The 21,976-nt window shown below is 44.0% G+C and overlaps 2 protein-coding genes across 2 annotated transcripts in view; one reads left to right on the top strand and one right to left on the bottom strand.

Annotated features, from left to right (window-relative positions):
• The window catches only part of shroom1 (shroom family member 1), a 32,041-nt gene extending 17,392 nt beyond the window's left edge, over positions 1 to 14,649 (top strand). Inside the window, exons 2-9 of the mRNA XM_061085381.1 lie at positions 2,785 to 5,711; positions 5,815 to 6,001; positions 6,212 to 6,264; positions 6,667 to 7,320; positions 7,468 to 8,067; positions 8,936 to 9,044; positions 9,544 to 9,816; positions 12,046 to 14,649. Coding sequence (XP_060941364.1) covers positions 3,007 to 5,711; positions 5,815 to 6,001; positions 6,212 to 6,264; positions 6,667 to 7,320; positions 7,468 to 8,067; positions 8,936 to 9,044; positions 9,544 to 9,816; positions 12,046 to 12,300 — 4,836 coding nt within the window. The 5' untranslated portion in view covers positions 2,785 to 3,006 and the 3' untranslated portion in view covers positions 12,301 to 14,649. The remainder of the gene's footprint in view (positions 1 to 2,784; positions 5,712 to 5,814; positions 6,002 to 6,211; positions 6,265 to 6,666; positions 7,321 to 7,467; positions 8,068 to 8,935; positions 9,045 to 9,543; positions 9,817 to 12,045) is intronic.
• Positions 14,650 to 18,022: 3,373 nt separating this feature from the next.
• On the bottom strand, positions 18,023 to 20,146 carry LOC133019649 (ankyrin repeat domain-containing protein SOWAHA-like). The gene has a single exon (XM_061086202.1). The coding sequence runs from the start codon at positions 20,050 to 20,052 to the stop codon at positions 18,622 to 18,624; it is 1,431 nt and encodes a 476-aa protein (XP_060942185.1). The 5' UTR covers positions 20,053 to 20,146; the 3' UTR covers positions 18,023 to 18,621.
• Positions 20,147 to 21,976: the final 1,830 nt, after the last annotated feature.

Below are 21,976 nucleotides of genomic sequence, written 5' to 3'. Positions count from 1 at the left end.
TCTCTCTCTCTCTCTCTCTCTCCCCTCTCTCTGTTGTTCAGGCTGCCGGCAGCACTACCAGCTATCTGCAGCAGTGAAATATTCCCTCCGCTGCGCTCATTGTGCATCAGAGAGCCGGACGTCATAGGCTGGCCAATCAGCGGGTCCCGCTATGCAGCCTTGGGTCTTAGTGGGGGGAGAAGGGACTCACTGGAAGTCTTCCCTCTAATATCAGGCTCTCCTGGTTACTTGGTCTGGTCCCCTCTTCAGAGGCAGAAAGATATTCTGAATGAGAAACGAGGGTGGAAATCATTTGGATAAACTTGACTGAAGTTGAAACTTGGAAAGCGTATTTCGGTCTCAGACAGAACTTAGGAAGGTCAACAGCTTAGCCTCAAAGTTTGGGTGAGTTTTTTCTTTGCTTGCTCTTTACTTAAAGTTCGTAGCCTTTCAAGCAAACCAGTCTGATCACTGATCACCAAGTGGTTTCCAGTCTGCCTTGCTGGTGTGACTGTTGATCCAGTCTCCCTACTTTGTGTTCAGCTTTCCTCCTGTCATTGTTCACTTCTCTTGTCTCTTGTTGTGGTTTGCGTGTGAGGGTATTTGTCTGGGCCGGTCACCCTCTGCCTCACCCTCCCTCCCTTCCTCCCTCCCTCCCCTCTGTACATTTTGTCACTGCCTGTCCCCTCCATCACTTCCACTTGAGCGATCCCCTGTTTGAGAGCCCCTCTCTTTTCGCAGAGGGAAGAGGAGGGCTGGAAACCACACACAGACACACTGGGACACACCACAGATCAGAAGACCCTTCATAATCACATGGAATCCCTCTTAATACTGTAGTTTGAAAGGCTCTTGGGAGGTGGGTTTTGTGCGTATGCAAAACGACCACCTAGGATCATCTTTGATTCAGGTTTTTCAGCTCAGCCAACAAACTTGGCAATAATTATGGGGAGTCTTCAGTTGTCGGTTTAATTTGTTAAGTTGTTGTACACTAGAGGATTTGTGTCTTTGCTGGTAAGATTTGTTATTAGTTGGTAAAAAACGAAAAGGAAAAGAGGCACAATGTGGACAATATTTCTTGTACTTTCCCATCAATGCAGAGGCCAAGTGTTCATACTGTGGTGGCAGAGTTGATGAACTGGTTGGGTCGTCTTTGTTTTATTGGCAACACTGACCTTCCTGTGTGCATGACAGGTATGTAGCTTCAGTTTGAGGACAATGAAAGGTATGCAGGTCAAGGCAGAGAGAGGCTATTTGGCCAGTCATAAGTCCACAGTAAAAACCTGAACCTGTCATTAACCTGCTGGGGCTCATTGGAGATGACTGGAGTTTTCAGGATAACGGATGATGATTAGGTCTCCATGTATTACCGGACTACGGGAATGTTATACCTTAAATCTAATTAAAGATATAGTATTTTTACAGGGAAATAGGAAAAATCTGCTTTTATTCTTATGAAGAGATCAGATGTAGACGGCAATCAGTCCTGGTGTTAACTAGTTTCTGGTCATTAAAAGATGTATCCATGTATCCCAGTCTAAATGAATGCCATGTACAATATGCATTCTTCAGCAAATCCATTTTAAAGACCCAAAGATTATTGATCATGTGTTATCTGCAAATATCTCATGGGTTTTATTTGCTTGACTGTGTCGGGGTTGGAAATCAATAGGTTTATATGCAAAGGACAACATAATTATTGCTAGTATAGTTAAAAGAATGTTAAATCTTCCCTTGTTGCATTTAAGGGGAAATAATACAACTATTTAAATAGCCCAAGAATAATGAGCAGAGCTGTATAACAAGGCATTATACATCTGTCACATGACTAATCTTCACATATTTCTGTAGATCAATATGGAATTCCTGACATTTTTCCATGTGTGCACTGCAACGTGCACCAGGAACCTCAGGGCCCTTAATTAGAGACCCTGTTGATGCAAAACGACAGACTCTTTCAGCAGGTGGTAAACTGAACTGACCCACAAAACTGAGCAGCAATAAACTGTGTCAGCCATGAAACAGAAAAAAAGAACATAAAACTTTATATCTTGCTCACATGAAGATTTTAGTGTTGACTTTATAATATAAGAGGAGGTGATGGCGTTTAAAGGCGACAGGAGTATTTCTGGCAGTACAAAGGGTTTATACTTAAAATTCCTTACATTCAGTGGGTTTAATTTACTATTTTGACACAGACATGTCAAACATCGTTTTGCTCTAAATCATCCAGTCTGACAACTTTAAAGCTTTAAAAATAATCTTTTGCTTTTAAATACAAATATGTGAATTGTGTTGATCAAGAAGGTTAAATACCAAAAGAATGAAAAGGACATATTTGAAATCTTAGTTCTTAATTTTTATAAATGGATCAAAAGTGAACAAAAATGTTCACTCAAGGAATGTGACCTAGAAATGCCAGTATCAGATTCCACCCTGGTGAATTACTGTCTTCTGGCACCTTAATAGTTTCAGCAGGAAACTCCCTGCAAAAAAACCTTTTCACTTTCAGGTACCTGATGCAGCCATTAATCAGTGTAGATAAGGTTTGGGAGTATAGCTGAGTGTGTCATCAACCAAGTGAAAGTTCCAACCTGACAATTTGATGCAAACAAAGTCAAAACCATGTGGTAGATTGAGTATTGGTCAGGAGCTAAAACTTCCGTTTCCCCCTCAAATGCTGTTTTAATACATATTGAGTGAAACCATTTCACTCTTGAGCAGTTGGTTGTTTGTAGTTTGAGTCCATGGTTAGGTTTTCAGGCTGATAATCCGTCTGTGCTGTGTTTTTGTTTTCTCCTTTAGGATCCACTGAGCAAACTATCCCAAGAGGCTTTGAATAAAACCAAAAGGAAGCAGGAAAATGACCTAATTAGAGACAAGGGTGACTGACAACCTGCTGCACATGTGTTGGTGGTAATTTCCCTCAGTTTCCCCCACAAGGCACACACATGCATCAGCGCACATACACGCACGGCATATTCGCAGACCCTGCCCTTTCCTTCTTGCCGTCTGCCCCGGTCCTCCATGGATTCCTACAACTTCCACTTTGAGAGAATGAGCAACGTGGACCTGCATACTCTGAGCCTGCCCGTCAGCCGGCTCTCCCCAGCCAAGTCCAACATCAGCATCGTCGAACAGCTAGCCCACCACCAACACGGCAAAGGAGACTCCGCCTACAGCTCCTTCTCTGGTGGGTCCACTGCCCCAGACTACCCTTCACCCTTCCTACCAGATGACCTGCAGTCCAGCTCCTTCAGCCACTATGCTGATCTCAAGTATGTAAAGTCCATCTACCACCCCACACAGGCTGTGCAGTCGGATTCAAAGACCATGGACCAGCTCTATCGCTCTGTGGAAGCTATCTCTCAGCACTATCGTAACAACACCAACACCAATGTAAACCACCACAATGGCAATGTCAGTTTCCATAACAACAACAACAAGGTGCTCTCTAAACAGGAGGTGCCTTTGGGGGCTCCTTCCCAAAGTTCTTACCCTCCAGTCCACCCTCCTCCAGTCCCAGCACGCCTGGATAGTTTCATAGCCACCAAAAACTTGGAGAACAGCAGGGTCCACCACCACGGTACTGAGTTTCAACCACAGCCTCAACAACAGCCCCGATCCTACAATCGACTCCATGGTCTGAACGCCCGAAGCCCTGAGAAGCCTTACACAGATACAGGCAACTCGAGCTTCAATTTGGACCCAGTGTATTCAGTTTGGAGGGGCTCTGAACGCCAGCAGCCTCAGGCCCAGCAACCATCAGGTTACCGCACACAGCGACAGTCTCACGATCAGACCAGGGCTCCATTGAACCCAGAATACCCTTCCCTTATGGATAACAATGCTGCGTCTGAGCAGCAGAAATCGAAAAACATCCTCAGTGGATCACCACCCCGAGGCACAAGCCAGTCTGAGCACCTGAAACCCAGACATTTCTCAACCAGTGGTGGATGCAATGGAGATTATCACAAGTCCAGTGGAAGCAGTAGCATTTTGGAGTGTCAGCGCAAAAGGGTGCACTCAGCTAATGATTGGCTCGGGTCAGAGCCGACCAGAGCCGCCAGCCCCTGGAACCCTAGTCAGAGTTTCATCAACAGCAGCATCCAACACAAGGGTCAGTTCTACTTTGTCACAGGAGTGTGTAAGCTGTCTGACTCTGGGATGAGGACAAATTCATCATCTGTGTGCGGATCTGACGCTGGGAGTGAGAGCTCTACTGTGGTGGAGAACCACCGGATGAGAGAGGACGAAAGAAGCCACAGCACTATGGATAAATTGTTTAGACCGCTCCAAGAGAGTTCTCGCACATCCAGCGGTACGATTCCAGATGAGGGCGAGGTTTTCACTTCTGTGTCCCAGGGCAAAGACCTGTCTTCCAGGAGTCAGGATCAGGAGAATCACAGACCATCTTTCATCTCAACGCAGTCCTCACGAAGCCTTGATGCCTTAGAAGAAAACGAAATTATCCAGAGTCGAGATATCGGACGCCACACTGCCAACAACCCTATCTTCTACTGTGGACCTGACAGAAACTGCCTGCCACATTCATTAACGCAAATGAAGGAGGGAACCTCATTATTAAGCAATGAACAGCCCAATCATAAGAGAGAGGAACAGGCAAAGAGAGGTAAACGGCAGCCTTTGGGGGATTTAGCCAGCCAGAGGATAAACAAAGAAACGACCCCGCTTCTCTATCAACTCACTGAAGCTAACAGGGCAGCGTTACAGCCCAAGAAGGATGCTGATATCATTATAAAAGGCAGGGAGGAGATTCGAAACAAAACTGATCATGGAGACATGTTAGGAAACAGCAAAGAGAGACCTCCACAAGGTGACACAAGCAAGAACGACAGAGGAGACGTTATCTCTGTTGCCTGTAATACTCTTGATGACTCATTTAAAAAGTACTATAAAGAGAGGCTGAAGGATGCCCAGTCTAAAGTCTTGAGGGAGACTTCATTTAAACGGAGGGACCTGCAGTTGTCATGGCCAAGCCGCATGAGGCAAAAACCTGAGCTGAGGCCGACAGTGATTCACTCTTTCACCCCATCACAGGACTCTGAGACGTCCACAGACACACTCACTCCGTCGGTGAACTCTGAGGAGACGGAGCGAGGGAGTATGATGGAAGAGGTCAGTCAGAATCAGAAGGAGATTGACAAGGAGACTGAAGAGGAAAATGTCAGATCAGCAAATGTGGCGCAGCCCCAGGTGGGACGCATCGGATACAGGAAGCGACTGACTCCCGAGCAGAAGAAGATGTGCTTCTCTGAACCAGAGAAACTCCACCAGCTCGGCAGCACCCCCAGCCACTCTACGTGTCGCTCCTTCGGCAACGAGAATGACAACGTGTTTGCATCTGAATGTGAAGAAGAGGAACTTGAGCAGCAAGGAGAGCTGGGGCTGGTTGCAGCCCGTAGGAAGATGTTTGAGACGAGAGGTCGAGCACTTTCAGCCTCCAGCACCTCAAAGACAAACCTTAAGCATATGCAACAAAAGGCCCTAGTGGAGTACATGGAACGTAAGACGGGCCAGAAAGTGGCTGAGCCACAGCAGCCAGCGCCTCAGTTACCACCTTCCAGACATAGGCACTCACTTGGAGAGAAACCATTTGACTGGGGTCCCAGGCCTCTATCAGGAAATCATGAAGTAAAAAATACAAAGAAGAAGCCCCATAGACCCCACTCTGCAGGCCGCATCCTTGATTCCTCCACCAGCTCTGCAAGGTAACAAAGACACAGAGCAATAATTCTTTTTTAATACAGTTTTTGTTTTTGTTTGCATTAGATCAGACATTTTGACTATTCTGTTTTGATTTTCGTTCAACAGGTATGCACAGTTCTTCTCAGCACAGTCTTGTTCAGGCCAATACACTGTCCCGTCGAATCAGCCAAGATGGAGGGAGAGTCAAGGTCCATATCAGGGGAGGTCTGCCTCAGTGGAGAGTCTCTTGGACCAGCCAGATCCTCTGAGTTTCTGCAGGAACAGATCGACATCCACACCACATGCATTTCAGGTATGTCATTTCCAGACAGTGGTAGATATTAGTCAAAAATAACTGTTAACTTTTATCGCTTATCCTAAATGACATTAATGTGAGAATTATTTAATCTAGTACTTTTTTGACCCATGTTTGGCTTCCACATTATCTGCTATTGAGCTCAGAGGAAAATCTTTAACATTTAACTTAAACATGTACCCTTTTGTTCCTCCTCTGATTCTGCAGGCACACAACTACGAAAAGGATCCATTACCAGTTAATACTATGGAAACCTGTAGGTATGTACCAGCGCTGCAGACATGTTGGGACATTTTTAGTGGTTTTAGGTCAGAAGAGTATTAGGTCAGTGATGTGTGCACTGTGGCACAAACTATAAATCTCAGCTTGATCCACTGTGGCAGTGGAAATTTAACACCCACCTGCTCCAGCAAAGCAGCATTCCTGTCAAAAGATTTATGCCTGAGCTCCAACAGAAGAATCATTGACTCAAACATCTTTAAGTAATTGTTCTATTTCTCAAAACTATGGGATTTGTTGGTGCTTGGTGTATTTGTTTTTGCCCTCAAGGAATATATGAAAGAAATGTGCCTGTTTCTATGGTTTTCCTGTTCTGAATTAATCATAGTGTGTATGAGTCGCATGTTGTATTCCTCACATTTGACAATTTATGTATATTTCAGTCCACAGAAAAATACCACTGAGAATCCCTCAGTAAAGCCCGTCTCAGAGAGCCAGCCGTCTGCCCGTGTGGTTGCACAGAGGGGGAAGTCTATGGAAGAGCTTGGGGCTTTAAGATTAACAAGACCCTCAGCCTTGAGTAAAAGTTCTGAGCAGCTGGATCAACTGTGGAGACAATCGACTGGACCCGGAGGCCCAGAAGTAGACAAGAGGAGTTTTTCATTTATTGCTGAAGTCAAAGAAGCCCAGCGATTGGAAAGCGGGAGGAAGAAACAATATCTACCAGAGCAGGCAGGAAAAGAACCAGAGATTATTGGTCAGAAGAACGCTCAGGGACAGATACATAACCAAACCCAGAAAAGGTCCCAGATGAGTCAGAGCTCAGAACCGGGGGAGAACACAACATTAGTAACAAGCAACTCGAGTAGATCCACCTCCCCAGCGTCCTGCTCCTCTTCCAGGGTCAGGGTTCACTCTGGATCTCCAGGATCTCTCGGCCCGGTCACAGATGAGTTCAGGTCCATCAGACCGCCCAGTGAGACTTCATCTAATCCACCATCTCCCAGAGGTTTAGAGACCAGAGAGGGGGAAATCAAATCCACCTCGTCCACCCCTACCCAGACAAAGGTTCCTTGTGAAAATAAACCTGGCTACAGGTAAGATTAAACCTCATATCACTGCAGACAACCTTCAACCTTCATGCAACACACTGGGCTTAAAGGAACTTTGCCAAGTTTTTGTGATTCTGCAAATATGATTTTGCTCTTATGTGATTCTTAATCGTAATTTTGTTTAACTTCCAGTCGAGTCAGGACTTCTCCTTCTGTGACTGGATCAGAGAGAGAGGAGTCAGTGGATGAACAAAGCAGTGACACCCAAAAACCCAATTCAAATCACGAAGTGTCTCTGAGCTGCGGCGTCACCACGGATCCGTCGCTGTGGATCCTGCCTCCAGAGGAACAGATCAAAGAGGAAGTCCAGGATGTGCTGCTGACAGACAGCGTTTTTGAGGACGAGTCCACCTGCCCGGCTCCTCAAACGCAGACAAGCGAGACCTCTGTGTCTCCCTGCACCTCCGTCTCCGATGCCGACGTCACTCAGCGGTCGGAAGAGGAGGAAAATACAGAAACGGAGGATGAGAAGTCAGGAGAAAACCAGGAGCTGGAGGAGGGGGGAGCGCCGGAGGGAGAGACAAAGAGCCTGGAGGAGCCCAGTAAGAAACCTCGGTGGGAGGAGCTTGTAGTAGCAGTGGTCAACGCAGACCAGTCTCTGGCCACGGTCCTCTACCCACTGTCCAATCGTAAGACAGCGTTGATGCTGATGGAGCAGCTGCTGTCGGAGGACACGCTTCTGATGGAGGAGCACTACAAAAAGAAACAAGAGCAGAGGGGAGCTGCAGAGAGGTAAACGTTAATGTCCTGGAATATTACAGCAGCGGTGGCAGTCATACTGTACATAAACTCTGAGTGGTCTGTTGAGAGCATTTTACTGCCAGATGTAGAGAAGAGGACCAACCAAATTTCCCAAAGCAACATTTATCTCCTTTATCTTGTTCTGTTTATACATTTATATGTACAGTAGATGGAAATAATAACTCATTTCATTCACACCTTTCATACTATTTTAAAGTTGACTTGGTGCTGTTGCAGCTAGGTAGATTAGGACTCTTAGTTTAATGGTCCTCCATAAATGTAATACTAGTGAAAGTCCAGAGCTCCACCAGTGCTGTGTTACCTTTTTGTTGAATCACATGTGTAGACAGACCTGGATATGTGCTTGCTGCTGTACAAGCACTCAGATTTCTGCCAGTGTAAGCACACTTCAGATACACGAAGAATGTGCAAATGCATCAGTAAATACCACCTGGGTCTTGCTCAAAGTCCAGTGCGTGTGAAGGTACGACTGTATAAGTGGCGCAGGCGAAACAAGAACTACCTTTGAGCGTGTTATGTATTGTGATAACAGGAATTATTTGTTATAACAGTCAGTAGAGCTTGACTGTTAGTGATGTTTGGGGACCGATGCCCATATTAGGAAGTAAATAGTTTCTGATACTGAAATAATTTGCCTATAATTGTTTAAATATAAACATACTCTTTTCTGCATGTTTTATTCTGTAAAGTAAAATATTGTATTTGTATTCATATATTATCATATATTAACTGCAGATACCGATATGTCTGTGAAAGTCCAATAGTCCAATAGTCGGTCGAGTTCTACATCAGAGTACCTGAAAGTTATCCTGACCTGAACATGTCTTTGTTTCTCCAGTGCTGAAGTGGTCCAAGGAGCTGAATCGTCCAATTGTCTTTCTGCTACTGACGACCACAAACCTCAGTGTGAAGACCTGCAGAGCAAAAGTGACATCACTGAGAAGAAGGTAATTATAATTTCTGCAACTACACTGGGTGGTCAGGAGTATGTTTCACAAAACAACATTAGTGTGTATTTTTACTAATAAGAGGCAATATACTGTAAAATAGTCTCTGCTTTGCTGCAGGCACAGGCAAGACGACGACAAATCAAACAGGGCAGCAGGACTGACAAAACATTAAACTACACTTCAGTTCTTTTTTTTACACAAACTTGGCTCATACCATCTGGATGCTATTTGGCCTTAAGTGGACTCAGAGATAGCTGTGTCTCTTATCACATGACGTACCGGCTGCCTCTTATCACTGTCTCCCACTTGTCCAATGTTTGGCTTAGCAAATCATCTCCTCCTTTTTCCTGACTGTCCTGAACAGCAAATGTTAAGTAAATATTTTAAATGTTTCGCCTGGAATCTAAAACGATGATTTAGTATTTAAATTTATCAATGTGTTATAGGACCATTATCTTAAATCCCTCACATGTCTCCTCTCTGCTTGAATTCACAGCATCAAATAGTGTCTTGTATTGAGGAGCGTCTGCGTTCGCTGGAGGAGGCCCGCGGCGCCCTCCAGGCAGAGATCCAGGAGAACACGGCCTGTGGGGAGACGCTGGAGGTACTGGTCCGTGAACGCTGTCTGCCCGTGGAGCTGGAGAGGTACAACCTGTTCATAGGAGACCTGGAGAGGGTGGTGAGCCTGCTGCTGTGCCTCTCGGCCCGGCTGGCCAGGGTGCAGAACGCCCTGAGCACCGTGGACCAGCACACCGATGCTGAGGAGAAGGTGAGGGACCGGTCATCTTTTCTTTTTTTTTTAAGGGTTCAAGTAGAGTTCATGGTCTGTTGGAATTTTTCTTTCCTTTTTATTTGTGTGTGCAATGAGAAATAGCTTGTAAGAACTTAAACTCACCTTGGATAATTTAATTCTTTCATATTTTATCAAGTTGCATAGTTGTTAATTGCCATCGTGGATGTTTTCAAAACGCTTGATTGTGGGCGCAGCACAGTGGTGCAGAAAATGTTGCTGGTTTGAATCCCGAGGCCTTTCTGTGTGGAGTTTGCATGTTCTCCCAATGTCTGTGTGGGTTTTCTCTGGCTTCCTCCCACAAAGGGATTAGGTTAATTAGAGTATCTGAAACCACTAAAGGTGTGAGTGTGTATGCAAATGTTTGTTTGTCATCGTCTCTGTTAATGATACAGGGGTGATCGCCTCTCACCACATGTCATTTGGGATTGGCTCCACCCCCTGACTCTTAAAGGATAAGCCTAATATATAATTGTTGCATTCAATGACCTTCCAAAACCTGAGATTCTGCTCAAGAACAACACATTGACATAATCCTTGTCACAATTTAAGCAGCCAGTCCTCAAAAACACTGATTATTCTCAGCTCATATCACACAAGCTGTTAATGTCTATCACAGTACAAACACACAGATTGTGACCGAACGTGAAACATACTTTGACTGATATTTGGGGTTAAAGGTCACCTCCGGATATGCTCTAATCTAATGCACCACCGCAGGCTCTGCAGATTATGACCCTGCACGTGTATGCTCCTGCCTCTTATGCCTGAAGCTGTTTGCACGTTTTTTGTTTGTATGAGAGTAAAAGCATTCTGCCCGCGAGTGCTCCTGGTGGAGTAATATGATCCAGTGAGTGCGGCTCATTACACTCCGCTGAAAAACAATCATGAGCGTTGGAAGTGCGCGGCTGCTCCCATGCCCTCAGATATCCTCTCCTTCTGTTTACCTTAGAACAGCAAACAGGCCACTTGGGAAAAGTTGAAGGGTGACTTTAATGGAGTCAAGGTTTTCCTGCCGTGTGGAATTCAAAACACGTTGTCAGGTTTATCGGTGTTTAATTGGCCATTACTAGCTTATCTGTGTTTGAGCCTGAAGATTTATCAGACAATTGGAGACCATTATTCATTTATTGCAGTTTGTTTCTAAATGGTTTAGTATATAGAGACATCATTTTTGCTATCAGTCATTAAGGTCTGTTATTCTTCCTCACACATCATCGTGAATGTGATTATCTCTGATTATCCCGTTTGCGTCTGAATCCCAGTATTTTTCAGCATCAATTTAGTTTTGCATGGATGCCTTCGATTTCTAGATTTACCCCTGAAAGGGCTCTTTGTTGGTTTGGCCATCTGGAAAAGCCCGGCTGAACGTGTTGCGTACTGAGGGCTTGTTAGAGGGCTCATTTGTTTTCCTGCTGTTATCAGCAACACTGGTATTTACACTGACTCACCGAAACTGCAGCCTGGTTTCGATGGCATTTATATCTACCCTGCCCTCTGTTGACACAAGGAAAGACTGCACCTTCTGACCTGTGGCTGTTTGAAACATGATCGGACAACTTTTACAGCTTGAGTGACATATCACCTTTCAGTTAAAAAGGCAAATCTGGTCAGAGGGAAAAACAGTAAATTCAAGGAAATATGGGACACCTTCATGCAATTTTTGGAAAGCAACCAAGTGGAAATGAATGAGTGAAACAGAATAAAATAGCAGCACCTAATAGGATGAATATTAATTGTAACTAACTAATATTATGAATAAGAGAACGTTATTTTATCTAGGCTTTTGATTTGATTGATTGGAAATTTTTTTTTTTTTTTATTATTTTATTTAATCTTATTTAAGTTATTTAATTTCTGCCTCTTTTTCTTTACCCTGAATGTTTGATTGTGGGTTGGGGGTGTTCATAAACGTTTGTATGTTTATAAATGTCTGAATGTATGTTTCTTATATGTAAAACTCAATAAATATATTGTTTTAAAAGAAAAAAGGCAAATCTGACACTTGGAAAATAAAGTTTTTTTTATTAGATATCTTAATACTCTGTCCTTGTAAAAGTAGGATACAGATAATATTTGAAATATCATACACAACTACTCGTAAGCAGTGAGGTCTAACGTATGTCTTTGTCCCTAATGTAATATAATAATAGTATCATTGAAACTCAGGGATGATTTATAGTTTTCATCTCTCCTCTCTCCATTCAGCAATCTCTGGACAGTCGCCACCGTCTGCTGTGCAAGCAGAGGGAGGATGCCAAAGATCTGAAGGATAACCTGGACCGCCGAGAGAACCTGGTCTCCACCTTCCTGTCGCGCCAGCTGTCGGCCGAGCAGCTGCAGGACTACCGGCGGTTTGTCCAGACCAAGGCCTCGCTGCTCATCCAGCAGAAGGACCTGGAGGAGAAGCAGAGGCTGGGAGAGGAGCAGCTGGAGGGGCTCGCCAACAGCCTCCACCTTTGAGGGAGCTGAAGATGTCTCCTCTCGTTCTTTACTTGCCTTGAAATAGGACGTGCAGAAGTTTTGTCTGTGCCACACACACATGGATTATAAACGTTGGAGCTGATAGCCCGAACCCCTTCGCACCCTGTCATGTCTTTCTTTTGTCCTTTAAAAGAAGAGAGCAGGGAGAAATGATCATGTAGTCCTTTCCTCTCTCAACCACAGGCTCAACATGAGATGAGCATTAAATACTTTTGAGACTGAAGCTCGATGCCTTTCTCTCCCTCTCCCCCCCGGCGGGCGCCCAGGAGGCTCACCCACTTTTCCGCCCGACGTCCCTCTCAGTCTGCACAATCTGCATCTGAGGACTCGTCCCCTGTTGTACTCGTTTCCTTTGACTTTAAACAGAACGCCTGTTTTCTGTTTCTCTGTGTGCCTTGCTGTTGCTGTGGAGCGTTTTCCATTAGAGCTGCTGTGTGGAAACCTTGCGTCCCCTGTTAGCTATTCAGTAACGGTCCTCCTCATGTTTTCATTAGGATGATGGTAGTGCTCTAGCCCTGAATCTGCAACCGTGGAAACCTGTTATAAGCTTTAAGATTGTATAGGGCTTCGGTGAAAGAGAGTGGCCTGAGGGGGGCGATGTACTGTATCATGTCAGTAAAATGTACAATAGATGTAGAAGATATCATCTAAATGTTCTTATTTTTAATGTTTCAAATTAAGGCACTAAAAACCAAAAAAGGTGAAATGAAAAAAAAGCACTTTGTAATGATACATAAATGCACATTTCTTCAAATCAGATTTCTTTTCAAAAGTAATTTCAAGTGAAAGCCTTACTCCATCCAGTTAAACAACTTTTTTTAATTTGTTATTTTACTTATTCTGTTTGTTTTGTCATTCATTTTAAATAGGAATTTACTTTAAGTTTTATTAAAAAAAAGGTACCTGAGCACACACGGCAACAAAAAGGAATGAGTTTGTTTCTGGTTAATTTCTTACTTCACGTTATTAAGTTTGGATGATTTCATGCTGGAGCTACTTCCTCGTACTGAGGTACTGAACCTCTTCAAAGCCGTTTATAACTAAGCAACGATTATATCAACGTCTTTGTGTCACGTGATACCTTTAATTGCTTTCTTAAGAAGCGGAAAGTCAACAATCTTCACGTCAGGTGTCATAAACAGATTCTTTATTCGCTACCTCCACAGCGTAGCCCCGAAGAGACACATCAAACCTTGATGTTTATTTAAACACATTAGTAATTAATCTTGACCGCCTGAAAACACAAATCACTTTCCCCACAAGAATCTCACATGTTTGAACAGCATCTGTACTTCATCATTGATATTTGTAAGTAGTTGTTGATGGCTGTATTTAATTTCTTTTGTATTGATTCCTCGACCAGACACATGGGGTAGTTGTTTGAGAATGATGTGAGTGAGTGTGTGGTTGTGTGTGTGTGTGTGTGTGTGTGTGTGTGTGTGTGTCTGTCTATATTTGAAATCATGAATTTTGTCTGGTTGTCGGAACAGAAAAAGACAGAACTTCTCTCTGTGTTTGCTGCGTTAGTTTTCAACAAAACTCCTATGAAGTCATAAGATTATCAGAATATTTAAGTGATCCAGTGTATGGGTTGGCAGTTGTGTATATTTATTGACTAACAACAAAAAACGTCAAACAAGTGGACAACTAAAAGGCCAGTTTTCCTCAGAAAGAGGAAAACTCCTCTACCCTTAGAAATATTATCATGTTTTTAGCTAAACAGTTTCACCCCCCCACCCCTGAAACATTTCTGTGGAGATTTACGCCTGTGTCCCTCAGTTTGCTTAACAAATGTATGTTTGTTTTGGCCTTTGTGCTGACGCAGGGTCGAGGGTTTAGAAAAGACTCTCGTGTTGTTCCCTGCAGCGAGCTGGAATTCCTAAAGTATGCAAAAGACCAACATTCTGGAGAAGGTGAAGACTGCGAGGAAAAATACTCCCACAAGGAGCAGCACATGGAGAAATACTCATTTGTTTCAGTTGTTGGTGCAGGTGCAGCAAACATTTGACAACAGCTCAGGTAGCAGAAAAGGTGACTGTTTTTTTGGAAGTAGGATTATACTTTAGTTGGGGGGGGATTTAATTTTGAATGCTGCAGACGTGTGACATTGATATAAACAGAATCTGTTTAAAACCCAACAAGGAAAGACGTATTTCAGTGAGTCCCAGCTGGTGGGACGACAGCAGAGACATTTCTAAATCCACGTTTGTTCTGCTAAATTTCACTCCTGTTTTCTGTTGAGAGTGTGAGTTGTGTTTTTGTGCCTGTGTGGAGTTGTAAATTCCATGATGTTTGTTATATTGTGAATAAATTAAGCTCTCCCTCTGATTCTGGTGTTTTTACATTTCTTATTTTGTATTCCACAGGGAACTTGTTTGAAGTCAAAAGAACATGTTTCCCTCACTAGGAGACACCTGTGATAAGGTCGGACTTCCCCTCAGTGGTCCGGTTTATTCAGAGTTCATCTCTGCCCTCTGTAGGCACAGAGGCCACACTGCCTGCCAGAACTCAGTTATTCACGGTTTTACCTCCAACATTTAAATCCTAATGTACTTGTTGAAACAATTCTTCATTGTATTCACACCTGTCAATCATTTCTTGTAAAGAGAAAGTTTGCAAATGTAAGAACTAATGTTCTTTCTGACGGCTTATGTGAGTTCAGGCATGTTGCCTCCTGAGTAATCTGCATTATTTTGTGTAAAGTATGAGATTTTGTTTGTATGGATTAATTCTGCACAGCTCTCTCTCATAGTCAGTTTAGGATATAAATGTTATTAATATCTTAAATATTTCCCTGGCTTCGGGAGAATCATTTGACACAGGAAATTAACTTCTTCGCATTATGAGATGAGAATTATTGATTGGATACCGCTGTCTTTACTTTATATAATATTGTGTGTCTAATAAAGTGTAGGAAAATGATCTGATGTTGGGGACACATTGGTGACACCTTGTATCTCCCTCGTCTCTCTCACGCCACTCGACCTCGTTTGCTCACAGCGGAAGTCCGTCCAATTTGTGTGTCAGCGACAACATAAGCTGATTAAAAGAATGAACAGAATGGGTTGAGAATGAAAAATGGATTTGGTGTTTGGCAAGTAGAGGGTGGGGAAACCCCAGGAGGCCGGGGAGAGACAGTGGACAGCACTTAGCGTCGACCTTCATCTCAATCATGGCAACAGGGACATTTAACACAACACAGGGAATTCTAAACAAGAAAGATCTTTGTCATACTCTAATTGCATGATTATCAGGTTTAGCAGTTGCCACATAGGCGTAGCATTCTGTGTGTGTGTGTGTGTGTAAACAGGGCGGCCTGAGCACAGCAGCAGCACCTCTGTCACATTGCTGGATAATGAGGTGCTTTGTTTCTCTGTCTCTAGAGTTATGGTGGATGAAACATCAACGTCAGCCATGACAGAGGCAGAGATTTTATTTCTTTATTGCCTCCACCAGAATAACTTTGTCATAATCTTCAGGGTCTGCCGGTCAGTCAGGTTATGTACTGTATCTATAACCCGGATTAGAGGCTTCACTTTTCGAACCTGAACCCTGAACTCCTCCATCAACCTGTGGACCAGTGGTGAAACTGCAGATTGTAAAACTGTGCTGGTTTTATATCACCGTAATTTAATGACTCTTCATTACAGCAGATGTTTTTGTTCAAGCTCTGCTATAGTCAAAGCTAATTAAACTTGTTTACAACACACACACACACACACACACACACACACACACACACACACACACACACACACACAGACACAGGGGAACTGTGTAGCATTCCCGACCCACCTCTTTATTTTGACACTGACAGTGTTATTCAAATTGGGTCATGGTTAAATGGGGGTGTTGTGCTGGACTAATTGAGGCGTTCCTAATATTCTGACCCCGATCGAACGACGAAGAGAAAATTACTAATTAACTTTAACGATAATCTCAACCATTACCATATAATTTAATTTGCACATTTTCAACAATGTCAAAATGTCAAGCGCTTTTTAAGCATCATTAAAAGTGCTATATTAATTAAATGTGTATTTCTTATGTTATGCCAAGGATGATGTATTGGGCTGTATTACACTTTCCTGAGTTGTCAAAGTGTCTTTGGTTGTGGGGCTGTATGTTAGGCATCATTTGTGTTGCATTGTTAACTTCACTTTACAGAAATTACATATTAACACACATATAGTTGATGGAAAAACAATCCAATGGGAGGAAAGCAAATCAATACTTTAGTTTTTTCTCTGAGCGGAGACGGTATATCGTTTGACATATCGTTTTTGTCGATATGTTAGCTTAGCATTAACACTGGAAGCAAAGGGAAACAGCTAGCGTGTCTCTGTCCAGGAGCTCCCACACTACAAAACACCAATTATTATCTTACATGTGTTGAATCAATATACTGACGCTACACTAACGGTGTTATTTAACATCATGGTGTTGCTGCGTCTTTGATTCAAAGGACTAACATCTGTCTCGTGTTGCTGACCATGTGCCGGCCTTTCTCCTCCGGGCAGCAGCAGCAGCAGGAAAGAACATTTGCTTAATAACACCTCGAGGCTCTGAGATGAAAACATCGTCTTGACGTAAAGACGATGTACGCTGCTGGGGAAGTGACATCATGAGACATAAGACCACTCTGGGCGGGGACGGGAGGGGGGGGCCCTGGGAGAATGAGGGCGAACACAGGATGTAAATACCATTACTAAACACTGCTATTGCTTTTCTGCTGACTAACTTGTCGACTCCTATTTGGTGACACGTAGTCATATCTGTTGAGGAAGATGAGCCAGGACAGACAGGGGAGGGGGGCGGGGGGGGGCAGACAAGTCACTTCTGGAGATGAATGCTGCTCTTCTCTTTCTGCTGTTGCTTGGCTATTAACAAACACACACACACACACGTTTGTACTTCTATCTTAGTGAGGACACTCATCGGCATCATACATTCCCGAGCCCCTTACCCTAACCTTAACCATCTATGCTAAAGGCCTTACCCTTACCCTAATTCTAACCCTAAACCTTAACTCTTAACTGTCAAACAGCCCCTTTGAAAAAGTGGGATCTGGTTAAAATGTCCTTTTTACAAACATGTCCTCAGGGTCTATGGTTAAATGGTCCTCACAAAGGTATAAGTATAGGAACACACACACACCTAGTTCTAGCCCAAACCCTAAAACCAAGTCTTAACCCTCAAAAAGGCCTTTGTGAGGACCATCCTAAATCTCCTCAAATTTTTAGAGTCCTCACAATGATGGTATTGAGCCAAAATCCAATCATGACGTTAGATAGAAATGCAAACACACACACTTTCAGACGTGCATGTGCAAACACACAGGAACACACAGTCATCCCCAGACAGCTGCTCATCTGAATCACGTCTCAACAAGCCACAAAAAGAAAAAATACCTGAGTCGTTTTTCAGGGGTTTTCACACGTACAGGGAGTCTAATGATTTATGAAATACCCACACACACCTTAATGAATAACACAGCCTCTGCCCTTTTTTAATCAAATGTATGTGACTCAATAAGAAACCCAGTGTTTGTTTTCTCTCAGGGTAAAACCAGCGAATGTTTAACGCTTCACAGTGTTTAATTATTAATCTTTTATAAAGTGAAGCGCTGAGGAAGAGAGTGTTTCTAAAAGCTCCTCAGAGACACAAACATTTCACAGTTTTATGAATTTATTTGGTTTGCTTCTACAGGTTTGATTCCCCCCTTCCTTTTTTATTTTTTGCATCTGGAAACCGAGAGTCTGACCATCTCTGTTCTCGGTTCAGTTCTGACTCAGAGACGAAAACACAGGGGAACAAGTTCAATCAGTAACAAACTGTCTTTGTTGTAGATTCATTTCTTTTTACGACAAAAAAAAGATTGAGAAATTATTCTTTGAGAACAGCCATTTAAAAATCTAGTTAAAATTCCTGAATGATTGCAATAAATACAAAATTGGTGCAGTTTCTTGTTGCCTGAACTGAAACGCTATAATATAAAATAAAATCATAATAAAGACTAAAAGACTGATAAGACCAGGAGACCACAGATGAGTCATGTCTGATTCACAGTTCGAAACCGAAACCTTTATATTCACCTCTCATAGGAAACCTAGAGTAAGAATCTAAAATCTGATCAATCCCGGTAATGAATTATCTCCAGAAGTCGATACCTGATAGAATTAATACTTCAAATCATTATTATTTCTAAGTATTTTTCAGTTTTTGTGTGTGAGAGAAGGCCCAAAAATCAGCAAAATGTCAATATAAGTCTTTCAAGTGAGACAAGAGGGAGTTCTTCCTTCAGATCAAAGCTTCTCTCGGTCTGACACCGCTGTCCTCTCTCTCCTCGCCGGGGTCGTCGCTCAGGGAGTAGAGCGCTGACCTTTGCTTGGGCTTCTTCTTGAGGCCCGACCCATGCGGCTGGAAGAGACGGCTTATTGAGTGCAGACCCTTGGGGAGATCTGGGAGCAGCTCGGGCTCTTCTCTCTCGGGCGGGACCCTGTCCGGAGCCGGCTGGACCTTGGGTTCACTCAGCATCTCCCTCACACTCTTGGACACCCCCTTGTGCAGGTAGTGGTAGGCCCTCTTCCCGCAGTTGTCCCTGACCCTCACGTCGGCGTGGTGCTCCCCGACCAGCGTGGCAATGATGTACTCCTGGTCGTGCAAGGCGGCAATGTGCAGAGGAGTGTAGCCGCCGTGTGTCCTGGCGTTAATGTCCACCTCCACTCCCCCCTGCCTGGACAGGTCCACGATCTTGGTGAGCATGTCGCTGTTTCCACACTTGGCGGCCCAGTGGAGGCCGGTGAACCCCGACATGAAGTCCCTCTTCTCGGCCAGCTGGCTGTCTCTCAGCAGGAGGCCGTACGCCTGGCTCCAGTGGCCGGCGGCACACTTGACCAGCCACTCGTGCTCCGCCTGCTCCAGGGGAACCAGGGAGGGAACCCGGTTCTCCTTCTGCTCCTCTGACGCCTTGGTGCTCTTCACCGGCCTCCTGAGCTGGGGTGAGCCCACGCTGCCCCCCGTCCTGTCCTCCACTGAGGGGGGTCCTCTCTTGTACCCGTGGGCATCTGGTGTTGGACTTTCAGGAGGGTCATCAGGGTCCACCTTCAGCTTGTGGACCTCCACCCTAGTGGCGCTGGGGGGCACTCTCAGAGGCAAGGCGAAGGGTTTGCTCTGGATGGTTTGGGACTTTGTTGCTTCAGCCCTTGGGAAGCAACCATCTCCACTGGTGCCCTGGCTCTGGACCTCAAAACTCAGCATCTTTTTGACCCTGACGTCCGTGGACCTGGTCCTCCGCAGAGCCAGCTGTATGGGACTCAGTGACTCGGTTGGGTTGTCTCTACTTTCACTCGCCTGATCCAGGTCAGGACCATCTGGCTCGTCTTCTCCTCCCGGACCCGCAGAGCCCTGGTCCCGCACAGGTGGGCGCTGCTGCTCACCTGCCCGGGCAGGCCCTTCGCTCCCCGGCTCCTCCTCGCAGCTGCTCCCGGTCGGATCTCCCTCCAGTAAATGCTGGTACACCTTCTTGACGACAACATAGCGGACGCCGTCGATTTCTCGGACGACGGCGACGTTGTTGACGAAGCTCTTGAACAGCTCCTTGTTCCGCTCCTTCTGGTCGGGATCCACGCAGTCCATGGAGCCTTTAAACTTCCTCACCAGCTCTGACTTCTTCACCCGGCCTCCCTCCGACACCAGCAGGGCCAGGACGGACTCCTGGGTCAGCGACATGATGGGAGAAGCTCTCCAGGCTCCTCCAGGCTGGTTCGAGTCAAAACGTGTCCGGGAATAGACGCAGGGTTTCACCTTTGTCCCGGAGTCAGGGCAGCACCTCCACCTGGCCGCTCGCTTCTCCTCCTCCTCCTCCTCCTCCTCCTCCAGTGCGGACGTGGATATGATTTGAATAAAATATGCAAACCAGCACTTGAAATAACAAGTGGAGTTAAAGTGTCTGTTCTGCGCTGACTAAGGAAAACTGAAAAACCATTCCTTTCTTTCTTTTTTTAGATTCGTTCGTTCTTTCTTTCTTACTTTCTTTCTTTCAAATTAAACATGACACATTTAACAGCCTAAATACTATAAACGTATACAAGTAGATGAGAACTAATTTGAAACTCAAATGGTGTGTTCCATTAATTTGCTTACAGTTATTAATAATAATAACAATTATTAATACTTTATTTATACAGAACTTTGTTATAAATAAGTAATCACGAAATCATATATTAACATAAAAACTTCTCCCACCATTAACCTAAATAAATAATATACCATTACTTCTATATACTCTCTAGTAACAAACACAAACAAAGGAATACATTAATAATTGAATAAATACAATTTTATTAAATGTGTGAAAATGTCCTCCTTTGTTTTTATGAATTATGAGCCAGACTTCTGAATGTTCTGAAATATATATTTATTAGGCCTTGTTATCTGTAGTTTGTTTGATTGTTAAACCAGTACAATAGTGTGTAACATGTATGTAATTGTGTATGCTTTTCTCTTTCTCCCAGTTTGCTGTGCACATGACAATCAAGTCTTGAATCTTGAATCTTGAATCTTTACACACAAGTTCATTTCTGGTATGTCCTCTTTTTTATCGAAATAATCTTTATTTGCCTTATTGTTGTTGTAACTCTAAATAAAGTGTCCTGTTTGTTGTATCAATATTATCACTAGCACCAAAGTATTTGTTGTGACCTGGAAAACTCTTTGTGATGTCAGCATAGCGGTGCCAAAAGCCCTCAGAACACCAAAACTGCAATACCCATAATGCAACTTACACTGGGAGTAAACTAAGAATATAAAAAACACTAATAATACAGCTTGCTCTGATTGGCTGAGTCACATTGTAGTAAAATGTGCAATGTTCTTTTATTCCCTTGTCAATGCATCACCTGAGCAGCAGTTTGGATTTACTTTTATTCTGCTGATACAAAGATAATAAAGTATTTCTATACTTTTCTACACTTATAAAATCTATACCCTGAAAAGGGTGACATACCCCCCCCCCTCTCGACCCTCATCCCAGCCCGGGATTCCTCCCTCCTGTCCGGGCTTGCAGCTTCTGAGCAGCGTCACATTCCTGGAGGAGAGGAGTTCCTGAGCAGCGGCCATATTGGAACCTGTCTGTCCGGGACAAAGATGTCCTCACGACGTCAAGATGATTCACCCCACCCCTCCTGGCTGCAGTTTAATGGTAGAAACCGCCTGTTAACAATTATAGGAGACTTCAAAACTGTTCAAAGTACATAAATAAACCATAATTAATCCAAAAAAAATCCTAATTAGTAATGAGGAGGAGTAATTTTTTCTTTAAAAAAAAAAAAAAGATATCGCGATAATTGTGCGGAGCGAAACGGGAACAAACACCTCACTCAACATCAATTTGTAACTCTTTGATTAATTGTATTTTTAAACACCACCTAGCCTAATTAGCATTTAATTAATATATCATTCTGCACTTTTATCAACGTAAGGAAATACACGACTCAAGCCTGCCAACGAAGGGGAAGTGACGTGTCAGGGAGCCATCTAGTCGCCTAGCTGGCTTGTTAGCCTCCCTTCCTCCCTCCCTCCCTCCCGGTGCTCTCGCCAGCTCTCCCCCGCCCTGAGTGCCTCTCCTCCCGGGTCACCACAGCCGCCTCCTCCC

This window comes from Limanda limanda, chromosome 14 (assembly GCF_963576545.1).
Source record: "Limanda limanda chromosome 14, fLimLim1.1, whole genome shotgun sequence".
Classification (NCBI taxonomy): domain Eukaryota; kingdom Metazoa; phylum Chordata; class Actinopteri; order Pleuronectiformes; family Pleuronectidae; genus Limanda; species Limanda limanda.
The sequence above is the reverse complement of the archived record's forward strand: the minus strand, read 5'-3'. Positions and strand labels throughout refer to the sequence as shown.

Bases quoted from the DNA above. Each gene is read 5' to 3' on its own strand.
- LOC133019649 (XM_061086202.1), bottom strand. From the start codon at position 20,052: ATGTCGCTGACCCAGGAGTCCGTCCTGGCCCTGCTGGTGTCGGAGGGA.